Genomic DNA, 19857 nt, shown 5'->3' with positions numbered 1-19857 from the left:
TTCTTTCTACTGTGAATGACGGGGATGAGGGCCCTGTCGGGTGTCTGGAGCAAATCCCTCTTGTCTGACTTATTAAATAAAAATGATTTGTCCAGTTGAAGGTGATTTATCGCTGTTCTGATGTCCAGAAGCTCTTTTCGATCATAAGAGACGGTAGCAGCAACATTATGTACAAAATAAGTTACAAACAATGCGAAAAAACACACAAAATAGCACGGTTGGTTAAGAGTCCATAAAACGGCAGCCATCCCCTCCGGCGCCATTGAGTTGTTGCTGTAAATGAAAATGTGTTCTCAGTCAACTTACCTGGTAAAATAAGGGTTAAAATAACAACAAAAACATCTACAATCAACAAATCAGTTAAAAACATGTAATGAAAGTTAGAGCTGCGTAGAACTCTTTATCTACCATTAACCCAACTATTGCCCAACTCTTGCAGTATAAGTTCCATAATTTACAACTTAAATATGAGACGGTTCCTTACCCTGAAAGTAGTCTATTCGCCAGGAGAAACTGTAAACCATGGTTTAGATTTCTTTAAACAAATACTACAAACTTCACCTAACTTTAGCTACCGCTAGCTAAAAAGCAATGGTTTTGAAAATGTCAAATCAACTGAAATCAACTCAACAACTGGCTTTGACATTACTTATAGGAACGTGATTTGGCCAAACAGTTTGAACATTGCACAGTTGCCCCATCACTCCCATTAATTTGTAGTTAACGTTGGCTAAAGCTGAATTTTGTATCTTAGTGGCTGTTTAAAGAAATCCAAACCATGGATTAAAGTTTATCCTGGGTCATAGACTACTTTCAGGGTAAGAAACCATCTATCTGCAAAATACCAAACTTATCCTTTAAGTCTTGCATTTACAGATCTGCATTGAAATGTAGACATATTGCATAAAGTGTGTGTTATATCAGTGAGCCTTTTTATTTTTTAAATTATTTTTTGTATATATACAGTGGGGAGAACAAGTATATTAATCATAGGTACACTTCAACTGTGATAGACGGAATCTAAAACAAATATCCAGAAAATCACATTGTATGATTTTTAAGTAATTAATTTGCATTTTATTGCATGACATAAGTATTTGATACATCAGAAAAGCAGAACTTAATATTTGGTACAGAAACCTTTGTTTGCAATTACAGAGATCATATGTTTCCTGTAGGTCTTGACCAGGTTTGCACACACTACAGCAGGCCCACTCCTCCATACAGACCTTCTCCAGATCCTTCAGGTTTCGGGGCTGTCGCTGGGCAATACGGACTTTCAGCTCCCTCCAAAGATTTTCTATTGGGCTCAGGTCTGGAGACTGGCTAGGCCACTCCAGGACCTTGAGATGCTTCTTACGGAGCCACTCCTTAGTTGCCCTGGCTGTGTGTTTCGGGTTGTTGTCATGCTGGAAGACCCAGCCACGACCCATCTTCAATGCTCTTACTGAGGGAAGGAGGTTGTTGGCCAAGATCTCGCGATACATGGCCCCATCCATCCTCCCCTCAATACGGTGCAGTCGTCCTGTCCCCTTTGCAGAAAAGCATCCCCAAAGAATGATGTTTCCACCTCCATGCTTCACGGTTGGGATGGTGTTCTTGGGGTTGTACTCGTCCTTCTTCTTCCTCCAAACACGGCGAGTGGAGTTTAGACCAAAAAGCTCTATTTTTGTCTCATCAGACCACATGACCTTCTCCCATTCCTCCTCTGGATCATCCAGATGGTCATTGGCAAACTTCAGACGGGCCTGGACATGCGCTGGCTTGAGCAGGGGGACCTTGCGTGCGCTGCAGGATTTTAATCCATGACGGCGTAGTGTGTTACAAATGGTTTTCTTTGAGACTGTGGTCCCAGATCTCTTCAGGTCATTGACCAGGTCTTGCCGTGTAGTTCTGGGCTGATCCCACACCTTCCTCATGATCATTGATGCCCCACGAGGTGAGATCTTGCATGGAGCCCCAGACCGAGGGTGATTGACCATCATCTTGAACTTCTTCCATTTTCTAATAATTGCGCCAACCGTTGTTGCCTTCTCACCAAGCTGCTTGCCTATTGTCCTGTAGCCCATCCCAGCCTTGTGCAGGTCTACCATTTTATCCCTGATGTCCTTACACAGCTCTCTGGTCTTGGCCATTGTGGAGAGGTTGGAGTCTGAGTGTGTGGACAGGTGTCTTTTATACAGGTAACGAGTTCAAACAGGTGCAGTAAATACAGGTAATGAGTGGAGAACAGGAGGGCTTCTTAAAAGAAAAACTAACAGGTCTGTAAGAGCCGGAATTCTTACTGGTTGGTAGGTGATCAAATACTTATGTCATGCAATAAAATGCAAATTAATTACTTAAAAATCATACAATGTGATTTTCTGGATTTTTGATTCCGTCTATCACAGTTGAATTGTACCTATGATAAAAATTACAGACCTCTACATGCTTTGTAAGTAGGAGAACCTGCAAAATCGGCAGTGTATCAAATAGTTGTTCTCCCCACTGTATATATTTAAACAAAAAAACATTTTTTTGGGGGGGCTGGATCAGCTTAATATTGCAGATAGATTGTAACTTCTATCAATGTAATTGTCTGCATCACTTCCAATCCCCCATGTTTTTTATATATATACACTCCTCTTTATTACTTTTCAACCCCGCCATCCTTTCCCTACTTGGAGTAAATTAGTGAACAACAATGCCCAGGCCTCTACTTCTGGTCTATACTTACTATCTACACCATATGAACAGAGTTAATTTCACAATAATTCTATTATATATATATATACATTTTTTTTTTTGCTCCTGAACTTCTTCTACTCTCAACCTCTCCAATCATTTTCATGATGTCCATCCGGTTTGCTTCTATATGCCATATCTTTCTAACTGTGCTCTTTCCCAAAAGCTCCCAACATACAACCTATATACTTATTATGGACACAGTATGCTTACATTATTAGCTATCTTTGTTATTATTTGTTGTTATTTGTTATTAGCCCCATCCTTCAACTATATTCAATACCTCCCATCTATCTCTTAACACCATCCATATAGGATTTCTATTTACCATATATATTTCAACCGTACTGTGATGTTTTACAAAAGTTCTGAACCTTTCTATTCTCATTGCTTCTACAGATTGTGAATTAAAAATAAACATTTTTGCTAAAAGTATTATTATATTATTGATCGATTGACTATGACTTTTCAGATCACCCAGTAATGCTATCTGCAAGGTTAGCTCCAGGTAAATATTGCAATCCTTTAGCCATTCCTGGACCTGTGTCCAAAAACAAGCTACAAATGGACAGAACCAAAACAAATGATCTAATGATTCTGTCTCTTCACAGCAAAATCTGCAGAGCTGGGAAGATTGTATCCCCCATATAAATAACATTCTATTGGTAGCAAGAATTGTATATAATAATTTAAATTGAAAGATTCTAATTTTTGAATCCGGTGTCGTTTTGCGTGTCAGTTCATAAACACTATGCCATGGGATCGGTACGTCAAAGATCTCTTCCCAACTATTTTGCAATCTATATGGGACGGCTGTCAATCCTTTGGTCCTTAAGTGAAACTGATATACTTTTTTATTTATCACAGTTTTCCTTAACCAATTATGTTCTTTAATGTAAGGCCGACAGACAAGTTCCTTACTTTCTCCCCCTTCCACTTTCCTCTTCCACTTTTGCGGTAAGGCTGCAATTATTTGGTTGTAATTTTGGGTAGAGCAGACATTTCCATATGTTTTTGTTAGCTGCATGTGCAACATAACTCCACCAGTCCTACCGATGATATCATTTACGAAGATTATACCTTTTTTAAACATTCTGTCAAAAAATAAAGGTTTTTTGTCAATTAGTATATTTTAATTTAACCACAATATTTGTTGCATTATTTGTTCTGTCGTTTCTGGAGGATTAAATTGAAATTGCAACCAACTTTCTATGGCTTGTTTTAGAAATAGTGATATTTGGGAGATGATTTTGTCAGAGCGGGCGTAGGTGTGGTGTAGGAATCAGATGCAGGACACAGATGCTAGTCCAAAAATACTTTAGTAAAGTCCACAAAATGAACGGCTACAAACAGAGCCGGAGGCACGAGAAAGATAACGCACACAGCGTATAAATGCAAAACACAGCAAAACACGCACAACAAGTGCGGACTCTCTATCTAAAACAGAATAGAGCACAAACTGACTGGAAACACCTGCTGACAAAGAACAACTACACACAACCACAAGACAGAAACAACGAGAACTTAAAGGACACATAATCAAGACAAAATGAGAAACAGGTGTACCAAAACAGACCAAACCAAACAAACACAGAAACAACGAACGGTGGCAGCTAGTACTCCGGGGACGACGACCGCCGAAGCCTGCCCGAACAAGGAGAAGGAGCAGCCTCGGCCGAAACCGTGACAGATTTCCTTTTCAAATAACTGCAAATGAGTTGTTGTAATCTGAATAAAGGGAAAAAGGCCTTTCTTGAACATTGGGTGAGACAATCTTACTAATTTGCTTGAGAACCAGTTCGGATTTAAGTATAACTTTTGTATGACTGAAGCTTTTAGTGATAGGTCTAATGCTTTAATATTTAATAATTTCTGTCCTCCGAATTCATATTCATTATATAAATATGCCCTTTTAATTTTGTCTGGCTTGCCGTTCCAAATAAAATTGAATATATTTTTCCACAAATTGACAGGTATTTTCCTTTCCATGGTAGTAAGATCTTATCTATTTTTGCTAACTTTCTATTAAAATGTATTGAAGTGAGATCATTTATTTCCTTTGGGATATGTATTCCGAGTATATCCACATCACCATCAGACCATTTTATTGGTAAACTACATGGTCATGTAAAAATTGTCTTTTTTAGTGATCCAATACGTAATATAGTACATTTGTCATAATTTGGTTGTAATCCAGAGAGGTTAGAAAATGTATCTAGATCCTCTATGAGGCTTTGGAGGGATTCTAGTTGTGGATTTAAAAGAAAACATGAATCATCAGCGTACAATGACACCTTTGTTTTTAAGCCCTGTTTTTCTAATCCTCTGATATTATTATTGGATCTGATTTTAATAGCTAACATCTCGATGGCCACAATAAATAGATATGCTGGTGAGCCTTTTCTTAATGTATCAAATATAAGCTCCATATTTTACTCAGTTGTCTAATGGTACTGTTAACATCTTAACATTGATGGTGTCATTAATGATATGGTGGTGTTGACACACTATAATTCACTATATGGCAGTCCGCAGTGACAATCAGTCGTCTAGCAAACTAAAGGCCATCTCAGAGTCAAATGATTTCCTCATGACACTTCCACCTCTGTTCTTTGATGATGATCCTCATATAAGATAGAAATATTACCCTGTGACAGCAAAGCTGGTTCCAGTTTTCTATATAATGATCCACAGCTTAAAGAAATCCTATAAAGCACATGAAACTTTATATATGTGTTTTTTGAAAGACACCACCACATTTTGCCAGATAGTTTACTTGTCCGAACGCATACTAGCAGTTGAGGTTGAAATATAAATGTGTTCTCTCAAGGGATTGCAAATATCTGCTGCCTTAAAAGAACTGACATAAAACTTTCATACAACATGTTGCATATGTTTCCGTTTTAAGGAAATAGGTGATGGCCATTATGTAGTTTTGTAGATAAAGGGAGGAAAAATGCAGTCCAAAGTTTTGGAAATGTTGATTTCAAACCTACTTCAGAGATACTGTAAGCAAGAAAGATTATATTAATCGCAATGGATCGTTCCTTTTAATGTTATGCCTATGTGCTTCTTTTACTTATTTGTTTATTTGGCTTATTTGTCCTTGACAAATAGAACACAGTATACCAATGAATGAAGCTTGTTTACTGGTATGCATGCATCAATCATTGGAGCAAATTAGAGTTGGTTATCTTGGTTCAAGGACATTCCCACGGCCATCCATGTCCTACTTTGAGACAAGGCACAAACAAGTCAAAGTCTGTATGCCGATGCACTTCATGTTTGTGTACCGTAAGTAGAAACAGATGAGCATCTTGATAGCTCACTGTGGTCTACAGATAAATTGACTGAAGTATTGTCACTTGAACCACGTCACATAGTAGGAATGGTAGACATGGCTACATTTGGCTGTGTCTACACAGGCAGCCCAAATCTGATCTGATTTTATGATAGTGCGTTTCTTTATGGATGCTTCTTATTTACAGACCTATACGCAGAAAGTGTATCATGGGTGGAGTTGAATGACAGCCCCAGATGAAGGTCAATGTAGCAGACTATATCAAACTATGTTTCTCCAATGTGCAAGCCAATTTAATAACATACAGTACTTATTCACTATGGACTAATAGTATCTCTGGGAAGCTTTAACCTTTTACTGCAGTGGGCTAAATCAGGGTCACACAGAGTGATTCTTGGTAGTCTTAAACAAATCTACTTTGAAACAAAAGTATATACCTCACACACATGGTTATGGGCTTAAAAAAGAAGACACCTGAACATTTACATTACATTTTTAGTCATTTAGCAGACGCTCTTATCCAGAGCGACTTACAGTTAGTGAATACATATTTTTTTTATACTGGCCCCCCGTGGGAATTGAACTCACAACCCTGGCGTTGCAAACGCCATGCTCTATCAACTGAGCTACATCCCTGCCGGCCATTCCCTCCCCTACCCTGGACGACGCTGGGCCAATTGTGCGCCTCCCATGAGTCTCCCGGTCGCGACCGGCTGCGACAGAGCCTGGATTCGAACCAGGATCTCTAGTGGCACAGTTAGCACTGCAATGCAGTGCCTTAAACCACTGCGCCACTCAGGAGTGTACCATGTCTGATATAGTGTTGAAATGTATTACATTTTGAGTTTGCCTCCCAATATTACACTTTATATACATCACAGAAGACTGAAATATAACAAAACTGTTTAAATAATAAAAAAGAATATGCCATTTAGCAGACGCTTTTATCCAAAGCGACTTACAGTCATGCGTGCATAAATTTTTTGTGTATGGGTGGTCCCGGGGATCGAACCCACTACCCTGGCGTTACAAGCGCCGTGCTCTACCAGTTGAGCTACAGAGAACAATAGAAACACCAGGTTTTCCTCAGGTTTTTGGAAATAATCTTTATTAATTATGAAATTATTAAGACTATTAATAACATTCCACCCATGAGGCCAAAGTGGGCACTTTTGGTCATTGACTGCAGGAAAGGGCTACATTCCTCTCCCAATAAGCACTGTGTTGTTATTGGCTGTTTTTCTTATAATTAAGTGCCCATTGCAGTAGATGGATTTTATCTAATGCTAATGTAGTGGATTATTATTATTTGCATTTAATTGTGTCTAGTCTGTGGGTACACCACCTTCTGCCCAAGCTAAAAGGGCTGTTATCTTATAGTAGTAAGATACTGTTAGATATAGTTGAGACTATCTTAAATACAGTGTTTCTTACACATGAACTATATTGTTTGAATGTAATTATGAAATGTTGAAATAGTCTGGATAGACTTAGAAAACATCTTATAATCCAGAATTTTATTGCAGTGACGGAGATAATTTTACAGATCCACAATCATAATTCCAGTAACCTACTATTATTCTTCAAATGGACACATCCAAATATTTCAGCTGCATTAACTTATCTCTAAAACAGGTGACTCTAATCTGCCAGTGACTCTAATCAAACAGTTGTTTGACATTTACCCCCCAATTTAAAACGTTAAGCTTTTCCAAGTATGGTCTCTGCTGAATCATGACTGACATCAATAGATTCTCATATGAAATTGTGCTCCCCCATGAAAACTCAATTTATATCCATTTGATTCTACAATGTCAATGAAAACAATAACACATTAGTGCATAAGACTTAGATTTTAATAGTTGTATACTATTTCCACATCCTGAAAAACTGCCATTTCACATCCACAAGCATAACATATAATAAGCCAGTATATATGTGCATACTAGCAAGGGTAAATATAATAATGTTTTGATTATGTTTGCCTTACCTTGAAAATAGAGGATGGGGTGATCTCACTTTGTTACATCCCTGCTGTGTAGCATTGAGGTGAATAAGAGTGAAAATCAACAGAACACTGTTATCAATATGGCCTACTCTGCTGGAGCTGTTGGCACTTTACTCCTAAACAAGAAAGGAAGCAAAAAAAAAAAAAGGGTTATTCCTTATTTTGCATCTATATACACAAACAAATCTAAAAATCTCACTCAGTTTTGTTTTGAATACATTCATATTCACATATATTCATTTCTATATATATATACAGTACGCATATTGTTAATTGAAGCATTTTGACAACTACTTGATACATTTTCAGTAAGAATCTTGAAAGATTCATCATTTATAGGTCAATTCAATAAAGAAAGTGGCTTACCAAATTAAATGGAGATGCCTGAGAATTGCGACACTGCTTTTGTGAAAGATGTTGAGAAAACTGCAATGACTACTGCAAAGTCTATAAACAACTGAGGAGGGGTGGAAAAGGAAGATTCACAGACTCACTTTGGAACTACAGTTTGTGTCTGAGCTAGTTTGGGCAGATTAAAGAATGAGCAGGACCATTGAGCAGAACAATGATAAACACAGAAATCCTCTTGATGAGCATGCATATATTACAGACGAGGACAAAAAACTACAATAGTTTTATTTTAGATTCAGCCATACACTTGATAAATTGACAAAAGGATTATAGAGATTCTATAAGGACATAATTTGATGTTAAAAAGGGGCATGAAAGACACAATATATACCATCCCTATAGGGACATAAAAAAATAAAAAAATGGTCCACTTAGTCTCACGGAATTGCACATTTTGTTTCCTGATATAATTATTGCTTTCAGTCTCCTGATGCCCTAAATCAAGCAAGCGCACGAAGTCCCATGATTATGTGCTTTGATGCTCTGTTAGCCAATGAAGTGGATACAGGCCCAAAATAAGGACACTAATGTTCCATCTTCCCATATGTTGTTTACCTGAAGGTTGAGTGGTGTACACTGAACTATAATATGGTGCAGGAGCACAAAAAACGACATATCCCGTAGGCATTTCCCGTAAACCTGCGCATGAAATAAATAACTTTTGCGCACGCGCAACCATTACTGCTCGGTAGCTGATACAAGAAACCCGAAACTGACCAGTGGTTTGGGTGGTTAAAACATATACTGCAACGGATTGTCATCGTTATCTGACACAACATAGTCTGGAAACATGTCGGGAGACGACGAGGTAACTAATCGAATTTTAATAAGTGATTTACCATTGTAATTCGTACTCATGAGAAACGTCATTATGGCCTACACACGTGTGAGAATGAGGCAGCTAGCTACGGTCTAACGTTAGCCACCCCTTATATGGTATTGCTGGTTAGATGGCTAGCTAGTTGCAGTTAGCTTCTTCATCTCAGTAAAATGGTCAGTAAAGCCCTAGATATGTAGCTAACAATTTGTCATTGTGAGAACTTGTCCGATCCAATTTAGATATTTGTCTGACCGTTGGTGGTTGTCTCTTGGTTGACGATGCAATACCTATCTAACGTTAGTTAAATAACGACAGTGTTTCATTGTATGTTCTGTTAGTGCTTCGTCGCTGTAAACTACGTTACCCAGCTAGCTTGCTTGTTCCCGCAACGAGCCATTTACAGATGTCTCTGCGGAAGCTTCTGTAGCCTGGCGTCCGGCTTGATCAAGCAAACCTAAATTATTCGGTTTCATCAAAATAACGTTTCCCGTCAACAGAGGCATATCCAATATCTCTAGGAACAATAGTTACGATTCGTTGGGTTGAATGTGTCCTTCGATATCAGATAACCGTTTGAAACACGTTATCCAGGGTCTCCCATTTTTGCTGCCATTGTAGTCCATTCTAGACCACACAGTCCAAGAGAGTAAACGACCATGTAACGTCCCACTTCTACAGGCGGAAAATGGGAGACCCTCGATAAATGTTTTAAACGCTTATTTGATAGCGAAGGACACATTAGAGCCCTTCACAAGCATGAATGTTAAGCCCTACCCATGCCGGCGACGTTCAGGGCCTACACAGGCCCGATTTGCTTCTGCCAAATTTAAGGCCCTGTCCTACCCGAAATCAGAAATAACTTCCTCCATTAGTAAATCCATTAGCTGCGCTTTTCTGTCTGTCATTGCACACAGCTAGCTCTGCTCATGGCAGCTCTGAGTCTGTGAGTGTCCATAGCAACTGCTACGCTGAGGCAGCTCTGCGCAATGAATAGACATGAGAGAGCTGTTAGCTACTTTTCATTACTCTAAACTCTGACAACTCAAGGAACATTATTATTCTCCTGTCTTATATTTGACAAGGTTGAAGCATTTCTGACACCATGTTATGATCTTAGTCAGATATGATGTTACTGCAGAGCATGAGCAAATGGCTCAGCTTCAAAATGTTAGTGATCAATTTAGTGATGCCCTGCCCATAACCTAGTTATTTAAGAAAAAACAGGCCCTGCCCTAACCCAACGTATACTGTCGGGTTCTGTCAGGCAGCAGAGCTCTAGGACACATTCAACCCGACCAATCATAAGTATTGTTCTTAGAGATATTGGGGTATGCCTCTGTTGACTGGAACTGTCATTTTGGTGAAACCAAATAGATTAGGTTTAGTTGATCAAGGATGCCAGGCTACGGAAGCTTCTGCAACGAGCCATCTGTAAACAATCGCTCGTTGCGAGACGAAGCAAGTTAGCTATATTTGCAAGATATGATGCTGACACGGTCAAAGGGGTCAGTCATTCGTAACACGTTCCCTTTGTGCTGTGCAGATGATATTTGACCCCAACATGTCCAAGAAGAAGAAGAAGAAGAAGAAGCCTTTCATGCTGGATGAAGAAGGAGGGGACGGTGCCAGTGAGGATGCTCCACAGCCAGAAGCGAAGGAGGTGGAGGTGGATGGAGGAGAGGACAGAGAGGTGGACTTTGACGAGGATGAGGGAAGGAGGAAAGGTGAGGAAGTAGGAGGGCCCTCAGGGGCCTTAACATAATATGAACTGAAAAGGTGAATTTGCATGTAGTCTGACTTGTGTAAGACCTTTTGTAAGTAAGGCTTTTTAATCTTGGTATGTTTTCCAGAAATCTCTGATGATCTGGATGACTTGAACTTCTTCAACCAGAAGAAGAAGAAAAAGAAAAAGGCAAAGACATTTGACAATGACGTAGAGGAGGGAATGAAGGTACGTTTTGGGTCAAGTGCCCAGAGAGCTGGCCATGTGTAGAATGTTGACTTTATTTGAACAAGTTTTCACAAGTGTCTGTTAAATGACGGAAATGTAAATATTTGACTTATTTACTAAATTGATTCCTGTCAACCTTGTAGTTGGTGGACATGTCTCGTAGATAGGGATAAGATGGATCCTTGCATTTGTAGCTAATTAAAGTGTTTGTTTTAATTAGACACTGAGTGTACAAAACATTAGGACATAGACTGACCAGGTGAATCCAGGTGAAAGCTATGATCCTTTTTTGATGTCACTTGTTAAATCAATCCACTTCAATCAGTGTGTAGATGAAGGGGAGGAGACAGGTTAAAGAAGGATGTTTAGTGTCTCTAGGCTTAAATACCGTTTAAACTAAAGTTAAAGTTTTTCAATATATTTTAATATTTGTAGCTCTTTTTTAAAGTAAATACCTGCAGCCAACTTGTGCAATGCGTTAGGAGATGAAGCACATTGCGTTCTTATTTCACCTGTCACGTTATTTTACATTATGAAGCTTACCGTAGTTCCCCAGCACAGTTGAGCCAGTTACGTGTATGTTTGTAAATAGCACAACAGGAGAAAGTGGGAGCAGGTGAGTCCAGCTGTGTATTGACAGGGGTCGCGTTTTATATTGAAAGTCAAGAGTTTTTTTGGCTTCAATAGAGTGATCAGGGACCTGCAACTATAGTTTTCCTTCACAGAAAATACATTACTGCAACACATTCGGCATAAAATAGCTTCATTTTCATCAGGTGACAACAGAAGTGCAACGCTATTTGGCTGGCAGCCACACAAGTACATGAGCTTACAATGAAAAAGCAAAAACGGTGCATGGCCATCATATTTCTAATGTTTAGGCCTATCATAGAAAGAATGTAGCCAGCTACATTTCCTAATGTTTTGCTTAAAGTTAATCTTGCATTTTACTGGAGAAAAATGGCTACACCAAGAAAAGTACCAGAGAAAAGTAGCGACACATCAGTCAGAGCGCTGTCTGCTGATGGAATGCCCATTTGTGAATTCTCATCTGAGTTTTTAAAGTCCAACTGAAGCACAAAATTAGTCTGATGCCGAGCAGAAATTACAATAAGAAGCATTTTAGATCTGTGTTTACAAAACGCAGCAAAATATATTTCTTGCGTTTTAACTGTTTTTCCTGCGTGAAAAATTCAGAATTATGCGTTAACACGACCCCTAGTTTAACTTGCTTTCTAAGTAAGTGGCTGAATGAATAAGGTGATGGGGTATCACATTGTTAGCTTTCTACTGTGTTTGAGAAGTCAAAGACCTTTTGGATGAGATATCTGTACAGCGGCCACTGCTATCTTGATTTCCTTGTTTTTTTTCCTCCTATCCGTTCTGGCCCGTTTGCTCCTCTTCTCAGAGCAGACAGGCCTGTTGCTCTAGCGACTCCAGACTCCACACAGACACAGCTTGTAGACACAGATAGGGTTAGTTATACAAATCTTTGGTGTAGGTAGACATGCTGCTGGAGAGCCAGTACTGCATGCGTCAACTTTGTTCATATCTCTCGTTCACATTCACTTATAAATGTCCAAACTCACCAAAAATGACATTCGGTAGCTCCTTCCTATGTATGTATAACTTTATGAGCTGGATTGCAATTTGTTTATTTTCGTTTGCACTCATTAGCATATTTGGCTAGCAGCGTCCATTTTTGAAATTCGTGATTACGTGTGCAAATTTAGTTCGCATTTTGGTAATGGACACCCAATGGGCTTTTTGGCATTTTTGGCGCCCCTTGTGTACTCAACTGGTAATACCGTATATCCCGGGGTGAGAGAAGGACAGTATGACGACATGAAAATCTGGATACCGCCCAACCCTATCCATCACCCAACGGACATCCAGCCAACTTGACACAACTGTGGGAAGCATTAGCGTCAACATGGGCCAACATCCCCGTTGAACACTTCTGACACCTTGTAGTGTCCAATTGAGGCTGTTCTGAGGGCAAAGGGGGGTGCACCTCCAATATAAGGAAGGTGTTCCTAATGTTTTGTACAATCAGTGTTTGACTTTCTGTGTCGTGCCTTGACATGTATAGGGGTTACATTTCTCCTGCGATGGATTTCAGTCATATGGATTCTGGAGAGGTCGTTTTTGAGATCAGTGTAGATCCGCACTAAAACATCTCCGTGGGTTTGGAGATTACATAGCCTAATACAGACAGAATCTGTTCTACAAAATATATTCTCAAATGTGTTCTCAAGTATTTCATTTTTTCTGTTACGCAGTGTGCACTGAACTGACGTGCATGATTGTTGATCACACAACGATGTTCAGATGAAGGGAATAAAACATTTTCTATAAAGCGCACCACAGCAGTGCTCAACTCACAGTGGTGTGTAGCCTACTGTAGCTGCTGGAAAAGTCATTCAACGCCTGTACTTCCATCACTCAGGATGGAACTTTCCAGTGCTACTATTTTTGCCATATTTTGTTATTAAAACAAAGTCAGACAACCTCATAGTAGAATAGTTTACCTATTTACCTAGTTGGCTTGTGTTCTATGCAAGACAAATATTCCTCTCGAGGCACATTCAAGTTGCGAGAGCAATAGGAGGGAAACATGTATTCTGACAAGCAGTCAATGCACAACTATTCTAATGCAATCGCAGGAAAACGTGTTTGAAAGCAGTTTTGGCCTTTGCAAAAAAAGGGAAAAAAGGACGATCCCTGTTTTACATTGCTAGCACATTTATTTCTGCACTCCAATTGTGCGTGGAATCTTTTTACAAATGCAGTTTTACAACTGGAGTTTCAAGCATGGTTTAGGCACAGCAAAGCAACAGAGCTCTTAAAGGGGCAATGACATTGAAACAAAAAAATATAATAATAATTGTTTATATATTTATAATTATTCATAATTACAATCAGGATGTTGTATCCAAAGGGGTAGATGGACAAATCCCATGCTTTAACCTATGTACATTTTATAGCCACTATGCTTCATCAGTTGGGCTACAGGTGATAATGCTTATTGCTAATAGCACATCTGATAATATACACCATGCTTAGGCTATACAGTGCATTCGGGAAGTATTCAGACCCCTTGACTTTTTCCACATTTTTACGTTACAGCCTTATTCTAAAATTGAGTATTTTTTCCTCATCAGTCTACACGCAATACCCCATAATGACATAGCAAAAACAGTTTGTGAAAATTTTGCAAATGTAATGAACTGAAATCATATTTACGTAAGTATTCAGACCTTTCACTCAGTACTTTGTTGAAGTACTTTTGGCAGCGATTACAGCCTCTTGGGTATGACGCTACAAGCTTGGCACACCTGTATTTGGGGAGTTTCTCCCATTCTTCTCTGCAGATCCTCTCAAGCTCTGTCAGGTTGGATGGGGAGCATCGCTGCACAGCTATTTTCAGGTCTTTGAGGGGCCAATTGGGTTCAATTCTGGGCTTTGGCTGGGCCACTCAAGGACATTCAGAGACCTGTCCCGAAGCCACTCCTACGTTGTCTTGGCTGTGTGCTTAGGGTCGTTGTCCTGTTGGAAGGTGAACCTTCGCCCCAGTCTGAGGTCTTGAGCACTCTGGAGCAGGTTTTCATCAAGGATCTCTCTGTACTTTGCTCCGTTCATCCTTACCTCAATCCTGATTAGTCTCCAAGTCCCTGCTGCAGAAAAACATCCCCACAGCATGATGCTGCCACCACCATGCTTCACCGTAGGGATGGTGCCAGGTTTCCTCCAGATGTGACGCTTGGCATTCAGGCCAAAGAGTTCAATCTTGGTTTCATCAGACCAGAGAATCTTGTTTCTCATGTTCTGAATGTCCTTTAGGTGCATTTTGGCAAACTCCAAGCAGGCTGTCATGTGCCTTTTACTGAGGAGTGGCTTCTGTCTGGCCACTAGCAAAAAGGCCTGATTGGTGGAGTGCTGCAGAGATGGTTGTCCTTCTGGAAGGTTCTCCCATCTCCACAGAGGAACTCTGGAGCTCTGTCAGTGACCATCGGGTTCTTGGTCACCTCCCTGAGCAAGGCCCTTCTCCCCCGATTGCTCAGTTTGGCCGGTCGGCCAGCTCTAGGAAGAGTCTTGGTGGTTCCAAACTTCTGCCATTTAAGAATGATTGAGGCCACGGTGTTCTTGGGGACCTTCAATGCTGCAGAAATGTTTTGGTACCCTTTCCCAGATCTGTGCCTCGACACAATCCTGTCTCGGAGCTCTACGGACATTTCCTTCGACCTCATGGCTTGGTTTTTTCTCTGACATGCACTGTCAACTGTGGGACCTTTTATATAGACTGGTGTGTGCCTTTCCAAATCATGTCCAATTAATTGAATTTACCACAGGTGGACTCCAGTCAAGTTGTAGAAACATCTCAAGGATGATCAGTGGAAACAGGATGCACATGAGCTCTATTTCGAGTCTCATTGCAAAGGGTCTGAATACTTATGTAAAGGTATTTCTGTTTTTTATTTTTAATAAATTTGCTAACATTTCTAAACCTGTTTTCACTTTGTCATTATGGGGTGTTCTGTGTAGATTGAGGAAATGGTTTTATTTAATCCATTTTAGAATAAGGCTAACGTAAGTGGACAAATTCAAGGGGTCTGAATACTTTATGTATGCATGGTCCAGTATGTTAAAATAATTTTAACACAATTTTTACCAGTGTTATTGGGCCCATTTCTGGAGGTAGACATTATATTTTATATGGTTTCAGCATCATTTTGTCATTAATTTTAGAGTAGAATGTCCTTTTAAAAAGTAACCAGAACTGAACTTCTCAGTTCCTGGGAGGACCCCAGGAACCCCTAAGCAAGGGGACTGGAATTGGTCAAATACAAATTGGTTTAATACATGTATGAAATGATCCTCTTTCCCTAAAAGCAGGATGGTCATGACTTTCTTAACCTCCCCTTTCATGTAAACTTGGCCCCAGACAATCGATCTGAGATAGACTTAAGTTTCAGTCATGGGATATTTTTTTTGCTTTAACCCCTGTGTGTAATATGTATTCAATTGACTGTATTCTATAACTGTCCATGCACAGGAGCTGAAAATTGAGACCGAGCCCTCTGAAACCAATGAAGAGGACGACTTGATGTTAGAACTAGGAAAAAAGAAAAGGAAGTCCAAGGCTGTGAATTTCGACATGGATGACGACATGGAAATCAAAGACGACGGTGAGCGTACCGAATTCACAGGCTGGATAAATGTTGCAAGCCATAATATGTTACATTTAATGCTACCAGCATGCAAACTGAATTTTTGGCCTTTGTCATACCTTTGTGGTTTAAAGCCCAGGAAGAGGATGACGTAAAGAACACTGACGACATTACGTTCAGCAGCACACGGTTGGGCCCTGCGTGGGCGGGCTCAGAGAGAGACTACACATATGACGAGGTACAATCTGAGTCTGTGGGTCAGGAGACTTGCCTTTTAAAGCTGCAATATGTAACTTTTTGGGCGACCTGACCAAATTCGCATAGAAATGCGAGTTATAGATCTGTCACTCATTGAAAGCAAGTCTAAGAAGTGGTAGATCTGGTCTGTGTGCTATTTCTATGCTTCCAATTCTTAAGTGTCGTTTTTCCGTCTAACTTTCGGTTTTGTACACCAGCTGAAAATACAATATTTTGGGTTATTGAAAATGTATTTCACAGCGGTTTAGATGGTACAATGATTCTCTAGACTGCTACTTTGCTTGTTTTGTCACATAAACTGAAATTTGGCAAACTATTCGAATTTTAGCAACCAGGAAATGGCGGATCGATTTCTGCATATTGCACCTTTTTAAGATTTTAGAGAGGAATATTACACCAGAGTTATTACCCACTGAACAGAAAAAAATTGACTAGACATTTTCATCACAGAGACCTAAGATTAACGACAAGACGTCAGGTCATCATGACCTTGAATAAATGTTTAGTCACGTCTTCATTAGAAAAGTATTGGTCACATCTTGTTGAAGCGAATGTCTTTCAGTGGTGTTTCCCAAGTATTTCTTCCTAATATCCAGGCTGACTCATCTCCCTCCATTGTAGCTGCTGAACCGTGTCTTCAACATCATGCGGGAGAAGAACCCTGACATGGTGGCTGGGGAGAAGAGGAAGTTTGTCATGAAGCCTCCCCAGGTGGTCCGAGTGGGCACCAAGAAGTCGTCCTTCGTCAACTTCACCGACATCTGCAAACTGTGAGAATATGCCACTACCATGGGATGCCCTGTTGCCATTTTTAGAGATGTTGAGGTTTTATGACTTAGTCTCCCTTGTTGAATATCATTATTTTGCGTCTTTAGTCCCCTTACCATCATTCTTCTCGACAGGTTGCATCGGCAGCCAAAACATCTCCTGGCCTTCTTGTTGGCTGAGCTTGGAACAAGGTAAGGTTTGGGTCAGCGAGTGTTGAAAAGCAGTTATCTGCTTCATGTTTCAAAAATTATTAGAAAATGAATGTGTATGGAGGATTATACATTTATGGCTGAAACGGTATTATTTTTATTGCAACAGTGGCTCTATAGACGGAACTAATCAGCTCATCATCAAAGGAAGGTTCCAGCAGAAACAGATAGAGAATGTCTTACGAAGATATATTAGTAAGTGTTCGTGTTGACAATTGTCCTACCTTTGTACACCTCTCTGAACTCGTGATTTAATTCTGAGTTCAGTTAATCATTGCAAATGAGAGAATGATGATAATTTACTTTACTTAACATTTTTGGTTTAATATGATAGGGCAGGGACTTGTTATTTGCTAGCCATGTTCATAACAAGACCTGCTTGGTGGTTAGATGTTTTTGCGAGGGCATAATATTTTTTTGACATCTACAAATCCCTACATATTATGCGAGGGCGTAAAATTTTTACCAATTACCTCGCTATTTCCACATAAAACAGTTAAATCAGTGCAATCTTATCGCATAAAACATACTTATCACCGCAGTACAAAAAGCGGGTTTGCAATTTCAAGCAATCACATGACCTTCACAGCATAATATGGTTCAATCAAACCAGATGTGAACACTTCCCAGTCTCACCCAACTTTTTCTATCCCCCTCTTCAGAGGAGTATGTGACGTGCCATACATGCCGCTCCCCTGACACCATCCTCCAGAAGGACACAAGACTCTACTTCCTGCAGTGCGAGACCTGCCACTCCCGCTGCTCCGTCGCCAGCATCAAGGCAGGTTTCCAGGCAGTCACAGGCAAGAGGGCACAGCTCCGTGCCAAAGCCAATTAAAACCACCACCGCTGCCCCATCTCTCCCCCCTCCGTGCTCTGTTTCTCTCTCAGAAGCAGAGTGGACAGGATGGGGCAGGCTGGACGCTTTTATGGACTGTCTGTAGATTTGTTACCTATTGTAAAGAAATAAATAAATCGCATACCACCTGGGTGATCACACGCAGTCTATATTTCCTAATTCCATGTCGTCACTATGGAGGACCAAGGTAATGAAGGCTCAACTTAATATATAAGCATTGTTTACTCTATACTACTTTGAAATCCATTGTTTTGTTCAGACCATCCCTGTTTGTGCACCAGGTTTTCTTAGCTTCCAAAAGTATGAATTCAGTATTATGAATGCCAAATTTGAAGGGCCTATATTAGGGTATTTTCAAACAGACATCCTGTTACGTAAAAAAACGCAGGATGTCAATGGGATCATTTGCTTTGGGGGAATGCTTACGGTTGTGTTACACTGTTGTGTCAGAAACGTTGCTAAGAAGTATGTAAACTAATTGAAAACTTAGAACAGCATTTTAAACAATTCTCACCACCGCGCTGCAGCGTAGGACATGTGTTTATGGTTTAAATGCACAATTCAATTTTGTGCAGCAAATGTTTTTTAGGGCTCCTTTTCAGAGGTAACCATATCCTGGGCAGGTCTCGAATAAGTCAGAGAAAAAAAATAAGTATTTTTGCCAAAGATACGATGTGAATTCTGGCCCCAGCATGGTTTTCTCAGCGGGATGCATTTGTTATAAATATGACAACACAAAATATTTTTCTCTCCTGTTGACTTGAGATAAGTTGGAAAAGCAAGGATGAGAGATGGTCTAAGTTGTACACCTGTACGACGACGTCAATTCCCTCAGTCTGACGTCTTTTTGTGAAGTCAGGTGGCGGTTGTATTTCGGTTAAAAATTGATCTTTTAATATTTCAATATAAAGTCATTCTAAAGATATCAAAGATGTCTGCCATATTCAACCAAAATATGACTTTTACCCATAGAATGATGGAGGCCTCGTGGCCAAAAGGCCGTATTAGCATGAGCAGTGCCATTTGAAGGTTTCAACCATTTTAATGTAGTCAACTGGGTGGGACTTCCAACTTCATTGGCTGATCCCTCCTGGAGACTCTGTTGGAGTCATGTCCAACCGGATCATCAGGAGGGATCAGCCAATCGTGAAGAAAATAGCCTCAATGGCGCTGTCATAGACGCTGTAATGGCACAGATATGGTTTAACCCATTAACTTTCACATAGATTTTAGTAAAAAACTTTAGTAGCATCCTCTTTAATAAAATAGTTAATATGGAGGCAAGGAACGCTAACAAGGCGCACTGTTGTCTTATTCTCTCTCTAATCGACTCCATCTCACTGAAAGGGGGTGTGTTCACTGGCAGCTGTTGTGACA

The 19857-nt window shown here is 40.0% G+C and overlaps 1 protein-coding gene across 1 annotated transcript; it reads left to right on the top strand.

The window, feature by feature from the left end:
* Positions 1-9087: 9087 nt before the first annotated feature.
* LOC311134281 (eukaryotic translation initiation factor 2 subunit 2-like) lies at positions 9088-18620 on the top strand. The gene is made up of 9 exons (XM_084167915.1): positions 9088-9252; positions 10808-10988; positions 11115-11215; positions 16272-16404; positions 16521-16624; positions 17266-17414; positions 17547-17603; positions 17731-17816; positions 18284-18620. The coding sequence occupies exons 1-9, from the start codon at positions 9235-9237 to the stop codon at positions 18457-18459; spliced, it is 1005 nt and encodes a 334-aa protein (XP_084024041.1). The 5' UTR covers positions 9088-9234; the 3' UTR covers positions 18460-18620.
* The last annotated feature ends 1237 nt before the right edge of the window (positions 18621-19857 follow it).

The sequence above is a fragment of the Coregonus lavaretus genome (genome assembly GCF_964263955.1).
Source record: "Coregonus lavaretus genome assembly, chromosome: 8".
In the NCBI taxonomy this organism is placed as follows: Eukaryota; Metazoa; Chordata; class Actinopteri; order Salmoniformes; family Salmonidae; genus Coregonus; species Coregonus lavaretus.
This window is presented reverse-complemented; position numbering and strand designations above follow the sequence as displayed.

What these genes read in the sequence shown, in the direction of transcription:
- LOC311134281 (XM_084167915.1), top strand. An exon ending in GGATGAGGGAAGGAGGAAAG is followed by an intron (nt 10,989 to 11,114) that starts GTGAGGAAGTAG and finishes TATGTTTTCCAG; the next exon opens with AAATCTCTGATGATCTGGAT. An exon ending in TGTCTTACGAAGATATATTA is followed by an intron (nt 17,817 to 18,283) that starts GTAAGTGTTCGT and finishes CCCCCTCTTCAG; the next exon opens with AGGAGTATGTGACGTGCCAT.